The 16,310-nt window shown below is 48.1% G+C and overlaps 1 protein-coding gene across 2 annotated transcripts in view; it reads right to left on the bottom strand.

The window, feature by feature from the left end:
* The window catches only part of SNX18 (sorting nexin 18), a 77,261-nt gene extending 61,202 nt beyond the window's left edge, over positions 1-16,059 (bottom strand). Inside the window, exon 1 of one of the 2 annotated variants that reach the window (XM_028162164.2) lies at positions 14,202-16,059. In XM_028162164.2, the coding sequence (XP_028017965.2) occupies positions 14,202-15,825 (1,624 nt within the window). In that variant the 5' untranslated portion in view covers positions 15,826-16,059. The remainder of the gene's footprint in view (positions 1-14,201) is intronic. The other variant, XM_057541617.1, reaches the window with a different exon arrangement.
* Between the last annotated feature and the right edge of the window lie 251 nt (positions 16,060-16,310).

Raw genomic sequence — 16,310 nt, 5'->3', positions numbered from 1 at the left:
CTTCAACCAACTCTCTTACTCTCAGTATGCTTTGTCCCTCCTCAGACCAATTATACAAAAGGCCCAGTCACTAAGCAACAGGGATCCAAAGGCTACATTTTCTCCCTTAAAAAAAAAAAAAAGCATTTTATTTAATTTTGAAATCATGAATGTGCCAGAAACATTAGCTAGATTTTCTGTCTTCCCAAGACCCTGCCCCAGAAAACCCAGGCCTTGGTGTGAGGGACAGAACAGGAGACAGGCTGAAGGGCACAGGGACAGCTGCACAGAAGTTGCCCAAGACTCGACTAGACCTGTTTTTCTTCATTCCCTCGTATGCGTAAAATGTTGAAAGAGAATGCTAATTTGGTCAACGTGGCCTACTTTGCTCTTATCCTCTCATCACTGGTACCCACCCCTCTGGGTCCCTGCTAACTCCCCATTAACTCTTTCCCCTCCCCTTTCCTTCCTCCTTTTGGTCTCCACCCACCCACTTGTTGATTCCTCCTTGATTCCCCTCTCTGCTCCAATATTTACTTTTTGATTTTTTTTTTTTTTTTTTTTTTAGTAAAATGGCTCAAAAGACAAAGGCTGACATGCACGTAACAGAGACAGGACGGCCGTCCATCCAGGCAAAACAGTCCCATGTGAGCACCTGCTCTATGCAAAAGCTGTGGTCTGCACCTCACGGGTCTCGTTTTCTTCTCTCAGAGGTGGCCAGGAAACTTAGACAAGGTAAGCAACTTTATGAGGTGTCAGCTGCACATGAACCTGGGCTGCCCAACTTCCCAGCCCAAGCAGTTCCCTGTACCTGCCCGACGGGGGCTGCCTCCTCCCTGAGGTCTCAAAGCCCCACGGACCAGCCCCGGTACACAGCACACCTCGCCAAGCCCTCCAGAAGCCTCATCTCAGGGAGAGGCAACCCCTGACCTGCCTCCAGGCCCTCAAAATTCTATTCCTGAATCACATCCTACTAAGTGGGCTCCAGATTTGGACCACATTAATAAACTCTGGAGGGCACGAATAGTACTACTGAACTCAAGTCAGTGACGGCAATTTTTTGAAGGGATTAAGTGTCCTTAGAGCCAAGAACTATCAAAATTCAGATATAATTAATTTAAAATTCACTTTCAATTCGCAAAGAGAACTTTTGAGTCATTTTAAAAGGAGGGAAGAGGGTCTCGGGACAAGGATAATAAATTGCAAAAAGCAATAACAACAAAAACCTGGTTGCTTGATAATGAAAAAATTAATCATTTAAAGAACTCAAGCCTCTGAGCTTGGTTTGGTCCTGAAGGTACAAGAAGAAGTCGTTTGTTCTAGGTAAAAGCCTTATTATATCCTAATTAAGCAGTCCTTATAGCTTCATTCAGCAATCACCAAAAGTGTAAGGGCAGAATGACATTTACTATGAATGAAAGCATTCACTTGAGCGTACCACATCTTAAAACATTTGATTACTTTTACTCACTATGTACATACATTCACACAGCTCACCTTGTTCCAAAAATGAAGAGGGAAATCACGTGATTACATCTCTTGTGGCTCATTTGGTAAAATAAGCTTTTCATCGCTAGGAAATTTTACATATAATAAATGCTCTTATGTTTCAGCTGATACTGAATATTAAATCTGTGATAAAGATACTAGGGTGATAGATTCAAGAGAATTCTGTAAAACAGTATCTTTATTTCAGCAGCGTCTGGATACAATGGTGAAAATGTTGATTTGCCTATGGCCAAGCAAATACAGATAAAGACTTTAACATCTGAGAATAGGAAAAGCATGTATCATTTTTTTTTCTTAAAGATTTTATACCCACAAAATCATAATAAAATAAGGTAGAAAGAATATCCTTGATAATCATAACATACAATAAAACTTGAAAAAACAACTGATGTTGTAAAACAGAATCCATATAATGGTTTAAATTCAGAGAATACAGTTGATGACTGAGGTCCATTGTTCATAGTTCCTAATTTCCTAATTCTTTTGTTTCCTGATATACATGCGTGAATACTGGTCTGTACAAATAAAGTGGCATTAGGTATGTTCGCAAGCTGCCAGCACTTTGAATTTAAATGACCTTTGACATACAACAAAACATACCTGTACCTAAGAGAAAAGTGAACTTTGGAAACTACCTTTAACCAAAGGTAAACCTTAGTTTCTTTTTTTTCTAGGAAGATAAAGGGAGGTCCAAGCTAAAATAAATCTAATAGAAGCTGCTAAACACATAGGCCCCTCTAGATGGGGCAGGAAGAGAGCGAGGTGGCACCGGCCCTTTAGAATGGAAACCAGGGAGATGTGAGCTACACGCCCAAAGCCAGGATCCTTGATTGCCACGACTGCTTCTCTGAGGGCTGCAGTTCGTACTACAGTTAGAGTAATATTTTCAAAGAATCTTTCTTTCCAGTAGTCTTCTCAAATAATGTCTAGTTTTTAACTTTAGAATTGGAATTGTAAACCCTGGTGTTAACCAACTGCTATTTAAGCTATGGTGGTACCAGCGGTGAGCAGCCAGCCCAGCATCAATCGCTGTCCTTAGTGCCGTCTGCTGTGGCCCTTACGACGGGAACTTCACATGGCTTTATAATCACTAAGCTTTGGAGACAATTTCTAAATCAGCTGTTGTAAACTTAGGAACACTCTTGACCCTGGGGTTTTCCTGCTTCCTGACACTGGCAGGGACCAGGTTTCCACTGGCTCTGAGTCTTTACTCTGGCCGCATCTGGACTTCCTGAACTAGTCGTAAATAACCAGCTGAAGCCAAAACAAAGCAGCTAGAAATATGTCATTTTAAGATAGACATGAAATACAACTCAAAAAGCATGAAAACTTATAGATTACCCATGTTGCCATTTACTAGTTTTTAAAGATGTCTCACTGCGGGCAATAGGTGGGCTTTTGTGAAAATCACAGATGTCAATATAACTAAGTAGAATAAAAAAAAAAGAAACCCAGAAAGTAGGATTTCTAAGACTCCCTTCAGCCCCATTCCTTCTCTTTCCCTCTAATCCTTCTCCTTTTCTTAACCTGCCTATTTCTATTCCTGGCATCACTACTTTCTGTCACCCAAACGTAAAACTTCAAAGGTAACTCTAGACTCCTCAAGAGAGCCACCCCTCACCCAGCCCTACCACTCTCCCTGGCAGGTGTCTCCAGTTCACCTGCTCTTCCAAAGCCCGCCTCGAGCCTGGTCTACTAATCAGCCTCCGCCGGCCTGTACTCAGCCCACAGGAGCAGCTTCTTGGGGACCAGGCTGCACTGGGTGAGGGATGCCCCCAAGGGCTCACAGTTAGGTTTCTGTGGCTCACTTCCAGTCTGCGAAGTGGGGACAAAGAGAGAATATACCTCAAAATCTCCCATGAGGTGTAAATGGATATAATGCATATAAAATGTGAAGCATCATGCCTGGCACACAGAAAGCCCCCAAAGGATGTTCCCTACTTTTATCACAATTCCGATGTCACTCTTCAGTTTCAAACCTTTACTGGCTGTTGACTGCCTACAGGATAAAACTCAATTTTCTAGCAGACGTACTACTTACTGTAGCATAAAGAGTACTGACCCAGGTCAAGGCAAAAAGTGAACTCAAATGCTGTCTCCTTATTAGCTGTGTAATCCTGGAAATCATTTTACGTCCCCGAGCCTCAGCTCCCACAGGTACCCAGCAGGGGAGTTAACAGCTGTGCTGGGTTCAACAGTATCTCCCCCCCAACAAAATTCACATCCACCTGGAAACTGTGACTGTGACCTTATTTGGAAACAGGGTCTTTGCACATGTAATTAGTTTAGGTGAGGTTGTACTGCGTTAGCATGGGCCCTAAATCTGACGTGATTAGCATCCTTAAAAGAAAAGGAGACAAAGGGACACACAGGGAGAACGCCAGGTGAAGACGGAGGCAGACTGGAGCCAAGAACAGCAAGGAGTGCCGGCAACCACCAGAAGCTGGAAGGAGCCTCCCCTAGAGCCTTTGGAGGGAGTGTGGCCCTGCCGACACCTTCATTTTGGACTTCTAGACTCCAGAACTGTGTGTGAGAGAATAAATTTCTACTTTTTTTAAGCCACCCGGTTTGTGGTAACTTGTTTCAGCAGTCCTGGCAAACGAATACAACAGCTAATGGTTAATGCTTAAAGACATTTGCCATAGAAAGTGGTTATTCCATGGTCCACACAAAGAAACTGAGGCTGAGAGAAGCTGCTGGTGGGAACTCAGCCCCACGTAGCTGGGGGTCCAGGCTCACAGCCACCCTGCTGCCGTACCCACTCCTGAACAGAATTGGACACAGTGGATGTGACTGCCCGCAACACTGCTGCTCACATAGCAAACAGTCAAAACTGGTGGCATAGCTACACAGACACCAGCTCCCTGACCCGCTGGACCTCCAAGTCAAGGGTCTGCAAACATTTTCTTTAAGGGTCAGACAGTAAATATTTGATGCTTTGCAAGACGAGGCAAAATCGAGGCCTATATAACCATTAAAAATGGAACCTTTAAAAAATGTAAAAAGCACCCTTCGCTCAAGTGCTATAAACAAACAGGCACCTGGGTGGGTTGGACCCGCAGGCTGTAGTCTGCAGACCCCGCTCCAGCTCCAAGCATCTCCACTGATAGGTCCACAGGCCCTAGTGTGCAGGTCATTTTACACTCCTTCCTGTTCCTTGCCCCACTCCTGGTGGCAAACAGCCCCTTCTGTCTCCTCCTCCCCACTCCCACAGACACTGCCTCAGTTTGGGATTGCACCACGTCTTGCCTGAATCATTGCAAGAACTCCCCATCTTGCCCTACGCTGAGCCACCCTTCACACCTGTCTCCAGGACCTGAGCATCTGAAGTGCAGGCCCGACCACATCAATACCCTTGTCTGATCTTCCATGATGCTCCCCCCATCACCTCCAGCAGCACATCAAAATCACGTGAGGACCTTTCTTAAGAACATCAATGTCTAGGCCACACATTCCTGACATTCAGATTCAACAGTTCCAGGGTGGGGCCCATGTACAGCTGCAACCACTCCAAGGCTGACTGTGCGAGGCACCCAGAATTTAATCCCTGATTTTTGTACATATGGTTCCCTCTGCCCAGAATGCCCTTCCCTGCTCTGCCTACCAGGCAAACTTCCAATTGCTTTTCAAAACTCTTCTTAGACTGAGACTGGGAGAAGCCACCCTTGGACTCTCCCGTTCACTCCGCATAGTTAATCATGTCTCCTCTGTCCTACTTTACACCATGGCACGTGCCCACGACTGCATGAGTCACGCTGTACAGTGACAGCTAACTCACCCTGTCAGCCTCGCTCACTGACCTGAGCCCTGCGCTTGCAGAGTATCAGCTTTCATATGCTTATCAAAGCTATCCTAAAGCATTCCCAAGATCAACCATGCACCGTCCATCAATGTTCCTCCAAAAGTCAAAATACAATTATCTTTCAAAGGGAAAACCAGTGCTACCACCCAAACCTCTAACACAAACGACAGCAAGTCTCCATCCTCTGGACTCCCACGCACTCTTATTATACAGGCACTAAGTGAGATCTACCTCCCATTTCAACTTTCTGCACACACATCCTCCCTCCCTCATGGAACTGCATCTTCCCTGAGGGCAAGTACCTCCTGCTCAGCACCTCAGTACTTTGTGTATCCAAGTCACTCAACAGGGTGAATGCACCCACTCTGGATCATACGCTTCGAATGAAGCAAAAGGGACCCCAGTAAAAGTATTATCATGAAGGGTTACCGAAGAGGAAAGAAGTATAGGATATACACAAGTTTAAACATCAGGAATCAATATAAAGTGAAACCTGAGGTACATAATATTAATTTTTCTGGCACATAAAGCATTTTCAAACTTCCTCCCCGCTGCCCCAATGAATTTTGGAAAGTCATTTCGTAGATACTTAAGTCTAAGACTTTTAAATCGCTCACATGTTAATGACCTCACCCATAAACCATATCCAGATCCTATCTTTATTTCCTGTACACTTTTAAACCCTGTTATCCATCATCATATAAATTGAAAAACAAAAACATTCTATGAATCACAGAAGAAATCTATTTCAAAATCAACCAAAAAATACTTACAGGAGTGCCTACCTCATTAATTCAACAAGCATTCATTAAGTACTTACTATGCACGCACAAAACGGTGGAACTTCACACCAGAGGAGCATAAAAACTCTGACCCCCGAACACTAACCAAGCAATGTATCGTCTCTGGCGCACCAGTCAGCGTTCCACCAGCGATGGTGACTTGGAAAAGGGCTGGGATACTCCAAGGAAGAGAACTCGACCTGAGGCTTGACTGTGCGTGTGCTGGGTGGGGTAGATGTGGAACAGAACGCAGGAGGCTGTCAGTCTCAAAGCATTACACTCAGGTCCTGACGGCCCATCCCCGCCTCTGTGCCGCTCACGGCCTTCCTCATCTCAGCTGACGGAAACTCCATTCTCAGTGTTGGTGAAGCCAAAAACCAGAGTCACCCTTGATGACTCCTCTTCCTCTCAGGTGCCACATCTGATCCCTTAGGAAAACCTGCAGATTCTATCTCCAAAACATACCTAGAGCGGGACCCCTCCTCACTGTCTCATCATCTCTCACCTGGATTATTAGATTATTGGCTCCCTGCTCCTACCTTTGACCCCCTCCCCCCTTCCCATTCTATTCTCAACACACCAACTGGACTAGGTCTCTTCCAAGGTCTATTGGTACATCATTCCTTCGCTCAACACCTGCAATGGCTCCCTTCTCACTTGAGCTTTTACTCCAAATCCTGACAATGACCTCTAAAGCCCTATAAGCTGAACCTTCTGGGACCTCATCTCCTACTCAGACCCTCTTAGCTCCAAGTACCTGGCCTCCTCCTGCCTGGCCAGCACACACCCGTGCCAAGGCCTTTGCTCTAGCTGCGTCTTCTGCCTGAGAAGCTCTGCCCCATACCTGCCTGGCTAACTCCCTCACCTCCTCCAGGCCTCGGCTGAAATCTCACCTTCTCAGGGAGGCCTCAACGATCACCCTTTTCATTCTGCCTCCTGCCTCCCCATCCCCACTTGAACCGTTCCACTTTAATTTTTTCCCCTAACACATATCATCCTTTGACGTACATTATAATTACTTACTGTGTGTTTTCCCTTGCGGCTCCACCCTGCTAGAATGTAAACGCCACAAGGGCAGTGATCTTTGTTGTGACTACTGATGCAACCCTAGCATCTTTATAGTGCCTGACCTATGATGGGCACTTAAATATTTGTTGAATAAAATCAGGTTTATCTTTCAGAGGATCCCAGGAATAAATCGAATGATGTTAAGCTCCCCTCCGTAACCACTGTCTCCCTACCTGCCAAATAACACATAAAATTTATCAGAAGAGAAAAGTCACATCATAGTAAGAGATGTAAAGTTCTAAGAAAAGGAGCAGAAATGACGCGGACTAAAACGCGTCCACACTGAAGTTTAACCAAGCTACAAATCCAAGAGCAACAATGCAAGGCTGGTTCTACTTCCGGAGAGGAGACAGTACTAGAACTCAAAGCGAAGTACAGTTTGTAGGAGGGAAAAAGCCCGTCACACCTTCCCTCTTTGGTGGCCCTATTAATTACAACCTCATTGGGGTCGGAGGGAAGCTGCTCCAGCACCCAGCTCGCCTCAGCTTCGGAACACCTAGGAGCTCTCGCCCGCAGGCAGGAGGCCAAATAGTCATCACTTTCACAACCGCAGCACCTGGTGGGCAAGCCCTGCATGCATGTTTGCTGATCCAAACTAGACGTGCATGACTCTTCTTTCACGTCAACTGATAAAGGATTTTCACACTCCTAGATTACACAGTCACGTAAGCAAATAGAACGCTAATGAAACTAGCCTGAAACAACGTCGAAATGTTCATCATATACTTAGGAGTATTTTATTTTCAATGCAGGAACGGTGCTATTAAAGTCAAACAACAAAACGATACCTAGGAAATCATGAACCTCACATTTACAGATGAGGGAACTGAAGCTCAGAAATGCCAGTGCTTTGCGCAAGGCCACAAGTAATTTGGAGGAGGAGAGGGACTGGCGACAGCAAACTGGTGACCCCACTAACACTGACGTTTATTCCTCCGTTACCATTTCTTCTGGTGTGCAATACAGGACAGCTGAGTTAAAATACAACGCTCAACTGCTATACCGATGCCCCCTTGGCATTTCATACTTTTGCCTGCAATTCTGGTGGTAAAAGGCCACCAAGAGGGATGATAAGATCCCTGGAATTGCCTTTTAAGGGAGAGTACCTCCCATTTTAAAGGTCCCGTTTTACTTTGCAAAAAAAAAAATCAAGGATTTAAGTGAGCAGCTACTAAGAACCATAACATTTGATCCTCATGATGATCTTATGAGGAAGTGTTCCCACTCTGGCAATGCGAAAACAGGGCTTACAGAGGTTAAAACAGTCTGCCCAAAGCTTCCCTCACATCACACACTGGTCGCCCAGATGCCAGGCTGGCCCACAGTGGTGAGACTCTGCCTGTGGGACTCTAGAGCCGACTCAGCTCCCTGTCAGACCTGGGCCAGCCCCGTCTCCTCTGTGTAGGCCCGGGGGCTCTCAGCAACCTGGCACACAGCTTCTCTGCCACTAGTCAAAAAACTCCATGAGGGGACTTCCTGGTGGTCCAGTGGTTAAGACTCCGCGCTTCCACTGCAGGGGACACGGGTTCGATCCCTGGTCGGGGAACTAAGCTCCCGCATGCCGCTTGGCACAGCCAAGAAATAAAATTTAAAACAAACAAACAAACAAACAAAATTCATGAGGATCAGAGTCCTGTCTGTCCCTCCTGCAGACACGAATCGAGTCTGTGCTCTGTAAACGTGGGATGACAGACAGTACAGGTCTTCCAGGCCCAGTCTCTCTAAACAGAGCTAAGCATTATTGTGCTATTTGTGTGTGTGTGTGTGTGTGATCATCATAAATTGATGGCAAATCAAATCTAACTTGATATTACACTTTGGTTTTAAAACACTTTGAGAGACAATACAGCAGATTTTTATTCAGCCTGAAAAGAGGGAATGTAGTTTAAGAAAAGTGTCATGTTTGTATCGGTTGTTTGGGTTCCGCACAGTCTTTGGAAATCCAAAGATGACCAGACAGGAGCTTGTGAGGAGGATACTTCTGAATAAAGAGGAAAGTCCAGCTGAGTCCGAGAGTCCTCAGAAGACCGTGAGTGGGAGTGTGGGTCCCCGCCTCCTTTGGGCTCTGTGGTGCCCAGCCTAACAGACTGGGTTTCCCGGTGTGATTCTCACGAGGGCTTCGTGGCTCCAAAAAGAAGTCAGAGAAACCAGTGACAGGGTGATGTGAGCAGTATCCCCACCTAGATCGTGACCAAGACTGTTGGTGGCCAGTCATGCTGACGTTTCAACCAAGGAATTCAGTCATCTATAACAAAAGCCCCAACGGTAACCTCGTCTTCACTAAGAAAATACAGCTGGGCCAAAGATTAAGGCCTGGAACTGAAGTTTCTTTAAAAAATAGCTGGGGATGGAGGGGAGAGGAGAAATGGGTGCAGTTAAGACGGGGCTAAAGCAAAAAAGATGAATGACCTCGGTTTCTAGCCGAGGTTTCAAAATAAAGATGAGCTTGTAAACAGCCCGCGTATTAGACCTTTTCTCTGTATTACTGGCACCGCCCTCTCAGGGCTATTTTTAGCTACAGGAGAAAGGGGAGCAGAGAGGGAAGGGCTCACGGTGGCCCAGCCTCACCTCGTGTGCCCTGCCAGGACTCCGGCTATCTTTAATTAATGTCTGAGGGACATAAGACCGACCCTCCCTGTGCTGAAAGGAAGCACAATGGTGAAATTCTACCCCACAAGACTGATAGGCCCACTACTGGTGTACCATTCCTGAGGTCCCGGGGCTGTTTTCTGTTCGAAAGAAGGCTCCATCTGGAACGTTTACAGAGGGCAGTGAAGTAGACCCTGCCTGCATGTTTAATTTACAAGTACAGAAAACAGGACTGCCTTGTTTATTTATCTAGTTCTGCATCCTCGCTTCACACACTAAGACTACATTTTACCAACCAATCACTTCTACATGATTTTCTCTGGAATACAATTTCCCTTTAAGTGACTCCCTCTGGCTATCTAGTCCAGATTTATAAACAAAGATGAAACCAACATTTCTCATCATCTAACGTTACAGCCTTTCCCTTTTGCGATATTCCCCAAGAGATAAGCCTAAAGCTTTTAAACCACCACAACTCGTTGCCATTCAGATTAAGCTTCATTAAATATTAGAGGTTAATCGTATCTTAGGAAACAGAACTGAATATGCTAGGAAACTGACAGTGAAATATATTCTATGTACCACGCCAAACTCAGCAAGGTCGGCATTATAAAGGCATACTGCAGGCAGGGGCGATAAAGAGGGAAAGGATAAAAGGCTGCCATTTCAAGAAAAGACAATCAAGACCACAGGGTTACAAAGCTCACTGATGGACCTGTGCAGACTGGTTAGTCAGCGATCAGTGAACTGCCCATGAACAAAGATTTAAGGGACTCCTGTGAAGACAAAGCAAAATATGAAGAAAATTCAAACAGGTTCTGAATTCCACCTACTGTACTTCAAACTACAGCAAACTGCCTTCTTCCCATACTCAACTCCATTAACCGAAATAGGTCTGTTTATCTAAGACTTCATCAGCTGATGAAAAAATCAGAATTCTAACCATTCCCTTTTCACTGAAGGAAACACAAGGCTCTCTTCACTTTTGCAGAAAGTACTTATACTAAAACCATTATTAAGTTTAAACGATGGTTTCGGTACTAAGTAGTCAGAAAACCCCAGTCCACCACATTTGAGAGTATTTGAGTTTTCCACCCTCTTTCTGGAGCTGGTTCCTCACCAGCCTCAGATGTCCATCCTGAGACCAGTTGCATTTTCTTAATGGGACATGAAGGCAGGCTGCAAAGCAGGTGGACGTCCTCCCACTGCAGAAATATTACTCACTGGTTGAGTGCCTGGGCAGTTCTGTAGAGAGGGATCTAGCAGGACCTGTTTCCCCTCTCACTTTTTATCGCCTAAGCCTATATGGAGAGGAGATGCCAGGCGATGACCAAGAAAAAAGCAAACTATCGGGAAAGTATGTGAAAAGATCATCAATTTGCCGGGGAAACTTATGACAGGACTTACAGTTAAACTATGGCCAACGGTCCAGCTCGGCACTCTCCAATTAGAACCTGCAGCGGGAAGGAAATATTCCTCACCTCTGTTGTCCAATGTGGTAGCCGCTAGCTATAAAACACTTGAAATATAGCTAGTGGGACTAAGGAACTGAACTTTATTTTATTTTAACTAACTTAAATAGTCCCACGTGGCTTGCAGACCCAGCATGGAACAGCACAGGTTCAGAACGCTAGGAAAGCTGGCTGATGGCAGCAGTCTCCTGGGTAAGAAAAAGGCTCAGAGGAGCCTAATGTTCCTGTCCTTTCCCCCAGAATTAAGGGGGGGAAAAAACTAATTAACTCCCCTTTTTAACTGCTTTAGTAATTAAAAAGCACTTTCTAATCATTTTCTGACAACTGAATGTGGGTCTCTTAATATATGATTAGAACATGTAAAATGTAAAAGTGGTGAAACTGCTTTTCTCTTACTGTAAACAATGAAGACTTAAGACTTGAAATAACTATTTTCAATTTTTAAATTTCTCCCAAGTTGAAATATAAACTTTGGACCAAATACTTACAACAAAAGATTGTATACGCTGCTTAAAGATTTTCACTTTTTTTTTTTTTTGGCTCTCCTCTCAAAAGTCACAGTAAGGCCTCTGATATGATTACACTTTGAGGCCTTGGAGGAAAAAACAACTTGCAAACAAAATCCCCAAGTGCTCAGACTAAGAAAGATTCATTCCAACAGCAATTGTGTAGAGGTGGTGGCGGGGGGGTGGGGGGAGGTGTTTGAGCTGCTCTTTACAACCACGTGAACATCCAGAACATGTTCAAAAAGCTTTAGCCTGGCTAAAGCTCATCTGCGTTCCTAAAAATGGCCAGCACCAGCATCCTTGATAAACGCTGGCTGTAAACAAATGCTTTTAGCCATATGTACTGCACACTATAGCTTTAAATGGCAGTACATTCTAAAGACACGTCATCTAGGGACACAGGTTCCCTGTACGTTACACACCAAGGCTACAGCAGAAACAAACTACGTTGAATATCAACTGGTGTTCTTTCCGAAGTTCCTGAAGATTATGTTTAGTGCCCTTGAATTGTTTAAACAACGTAAAAATGGTACTGGTTTTAATGAAGGAAGTTTCTCAAATCCCAGCAGGAAACAATTTTAGTTCTAGGGTTAAAAAAATAAACTATGTACACGGTTTAACAGGCTACATATAAACTCAAAATAGACCTTCGAGCAAACATCACACCTTTTCTAATAAATAATTTCAACGGCAGAGCACCTGACAAGACTGAGTGTGTGGTCTGATGACAGTAAAACCAGCGAATGGATGGATGAAACCCTGTAGTAGCCAGTCACCCGCGTGTGGCTGCAGGAGTCTGTCCTGGCTCCACCCCTTCAACTATTTACCAAGAATTTGCATAAACTTACAGAAACAGTTAAAAAGGCGGCCAGCACTGATGTAACACAATGGAATTTAAACGTAAGGTCCTGCATTAAAGGCTCAAAGAGCCAGTGGCACCAGCACCATCCAAAACGTCAAGGATTCACAGCAATTTATGCAAAAAAGCATAAGGAATGTAGATGCAGGTTCAAGGCAGGTCAAAAGCGATATGGCTGCTCAAGTAGCTAATTCAACCTTCCACTGCACTTAAAACATGTAAATTGCCAAGAAAGTTACTGTTCTCTACTAAAACTAGTACTGCAGATGTTTGGGGTGCATTTTATCAGGGGCAACGCCAAGATCAACGTGTCTGAAGGACCCCCCCCTTTGGTAAGTTAGAAGACTGTCACATACTTGGAAGGGGAAGGACTGCAGCAGAGGGGAAGGAAGCTGCTGTCCCCAAAGGTCTGAAGGGCTGACATGTTGGTGAGGAATAGACTTATTTTGTGTGGTTCCAGGGAACAGAAAGAGAATCAAGAGAGGCAAATTTTAGTTCAATACCAGGAAGAATAGGTCAAAGATCAGGGCTGTTCATAAGGGGACTGGTCCACATGGCAGGGCAGTGAGCGTCTCATTACTGAAGGCCAGACCTGGTGGCCCAAGGTTTCCACCACCTCAGGAAGGTTGACTCCCTCTTCCCTCTCCACACTGAACAGAAGACATTCACAGGCAAGACTGCCTCCCTAACTCCACCCCCTCCCCATTCTCCCTCACTCGAGGCATGCTATCAGAAGTTGGTGACTAACGTTGACAGGAATTACTAATTTATTTATTGCAGATTGTAAAAAAACAATCTGCAAACTTTAGTGCTTTAACAGTAGTTAGGGACTCTAAGAACTACTAACGAAACGAGCTCTGACAGGCAGCTAGGCAGCTAACTCACTGGGATACCAGAAACACTGCTCTCCGACACAGTCCTCAGAGACGCTATACATTCTACATAGCTTCCCTGCATCATTCTCCTAAATAATACTCTTAATAGACTCCAAACTCAAAATGACCGAACCTAAAGAGATTAATTTCCTTAAAACTTCCTGAAATTAGTGAGTCTTTTACCTCATTTTACAAAGGTTGTAAGCAAGAAGCCTGTGCAGGAAATTCCTAAGCTTCCCCAGCTACCTAGCACCTCAGAGAACTGACCCTGATGTCTACCAGCGCAGTAACTGAGTGGTGTGCAGGGCGAAAGCAGGACTTACCTTTGTTTGCAGATATCCATTCTCCCCCCCTTATTTCCACACTTCCGGAAACCCACGACTAAGTGACACTGCCAGTGTCCAAACGGATGCCTAACATGGTTTGGGTCCCCTTCTAATTCTACCCTAGACACAAGATTACAGATCCCAGAAGCTCATTACCCAACTATTCAAACTCTAAAATGACAGCACTGTCATCAAAAGTACCCTCAGAAACTCCTCTGAAGAGTACCGGCGCCCTGTCTGCAAATATTTTAAGGAGGAAGCTACCGGCCCACAATCCGCCCTACGCTCAGGGCACCGCTTGGCTGTCCACATCCCTGCTGTATTCCCGACCTGTGGGATATTAATCTGAAACAGACGATGGTAGTTCTGTCAAAGGCACCCTTTCAGCCTGAACAACACATTCCACACCACCTGCTCTAAAGGCCAGGCTTTACCTTTCTGAACGTGGATGATGTCGGGGAAGTTGGCCAGGTGCCCCTGATACAGCGCTAACAGGTCCATGACGGGGTCCAGGTCCTGCCTGGGCTGCTCGGCGAAGAGCTCGCCGATGGCGTCGTAGGCATCTCCGGTGAAGGCGATGGCCTGGTTCAGGCCGGCCGAGAAGGCCTGCTGGTCCAGCTCAAAGGCCTGGCTGAGGCCGCGGAAGGACTGGCCCACCTTCTGATACTCCTTCTTGAAGCCCGTCACCTGCTTGCGCGCGAATTCATTGGCCGTGTGGTTGAGCTGCAGCGCGCTGTCGTCCATCTTCTTGGTGAAGCACTTGAAGCCGTCGATCTTGCTCTCCACCTCCTGCAGGTCGAGGGCGGCGGCGGGGGGTGTGCTCAGGGTCAGGAAGAAGTTGGCGCCCACCATCTCATCCTTCTCGGCCTTCCTCTTGCCCTGTTTCCAGGCCTTCTCGTCGGTGCTGCTGGGGCAGGTCAGGAAGTGCTGGAAGACGTCGCACTGCGCTAGCACCGGGTGGCTGGCCATGTGGTTCATCCACCAGATCAGGCCCTTCCTGCGCTTGGAGATGAAGTCCTCCTCGAAGCGGCCTGTGGCCTGCTTCTCGGGCAGGTGGGGCACCGAGATGACGGGGAACTTCTCGGCCAGGCGCGCATACAGCCAGTCGAAGTGCTTGTAGCGCCGGTGCACTGGCACCTGCGTGTGCGTGGGTACCAGCTTGTAGGAGATGTAGCTCTTCATGCCCTTGAACTTGGTCTGCTTGGTGGGGTCGTCGATGGTGCACTGGAAGGGGTAGGGGTTCTCCTGCCACTCGGGGCCGTAGGGCCCCAGCACCACGCACAGCTTGTCCCCGTCCTTCACGAAACCCGACGCCTCGCCCAGCACGAAGGCCTCCCCGCCCGACTTGACGAAGGTGGAGAAGCGGTTGAGGTTGCGGCTCACGGTGGCCGAGCTCTTGGCCCCCGATGGGTGGTGCTGCGGGGGCGCCGAGCCGCCGCGGGAGCCCAGCGACAAGTCGGAACGCGTGGACAGGCGGTAGCGGCCCGCAGCGCCGACGCCCCCCGACGACGAGCCGTCGAGGTCCGGGTACGCGCCGCTGCCCAGCACGCCCGGCTCGTCAGCCACCGTGGAGCTGTCGTCCCACTCGTCGTCCCAGTCATCGTCGCTGCCCTGGCTGGCCTGGTAGCCGCCGCCGTAGAGCTGCTGCGGCGAAGGCTGCAGGGCACCCCCGCCATACGAGAAGCCAGCGCCCGGCGGCTGGAAGGTGCTCGGCGGCGGCGCCTGCTGCGGTTGCAGCAGCGGCTGGAAGGCGTCGGGCGGCGGCTTGAAGGAGGCGGGCGGCGCGGCGGGCAGGGGCTCGAAACCGCCGGGTGGCACGTTGGCGTAGCGGGCCGGGGCGCCCGGGCCGCCGTCGCCCGCCGGGCCGGGCTCGGGGGCTCGGATCACCTGCACGTACGAGGCCGGGAAGAGGCCGCGGTCCCCGCGGCTGTTGATCCCCTCGAGCCAGCCCTCGATGTCCTGCTCGCTGCACAGGCTCAGCACCTCGTGCTCCCGCAGCGAGATCTCGCCCGGGTTCTCCGACCTGAAGTCGTACAGCGCCCGGGCGCGCAGCGCCATGGTCCCGGCGCCCCGGAGGGCTGCCCCCGACTCCTGGCGCCCCGAGCCTGGTGCCCGCCCGAGGGGGCCGCAGTGGTGTCCGCGCCCTGGCGCGCGGAGAGGAGCCCCGAAGGCGGCGCACACTCCGGTGCCCCTGCCCGCCGGTCGCGCCCTCCGCGCCCTCCGCGCCGCTCGGCTTGTAGCGCCGACTGCCGCGCTGGGCGGCCGCCGCGGCCGGTTGGGGGCGGGGCCCGCGGCCTCCCACGTCCCCAGCTACGCTAATCCACGGCCGAGAGCCGTGCGCCAGGCGAGAGCAAGCGATGGCCGAGCCGCCGCGCCCGCCCCTGGGTCCGACTCCGTGGCTGCCACCGCCGCCTTGTGGCCAGTGACGCGCAGTGAGGCTCAGAGGTGAGAGCTGAGGGTGAAGGTTTCTATTCAGGAGTGAACTGTCTGAGACTTTTTTAGGCTTTTAAGTTAAAAAACGTATCCTAGAAAGTAAGTAAATG

This window comes from Balaenoptera acutorostrata, chromosome 2 (assembly GCF_949987535.1).
Source record: "Balaenoptera acutorostrata chromosome 2, mBalAcu1.1, whole genome shotgun sequence".
In the NCBI taxonomy this organism is placed as follows: domain Eukaryota; kingdom Metazoa; phylum Chordata; class Mammalia; order Artiodactyla; family Balaenopteridae; genus Balaenoptera; species Balaenoptera acutorostrata.
This window is presented reverse-complemented; position numbering and strand designations above follow the sequence as displayed.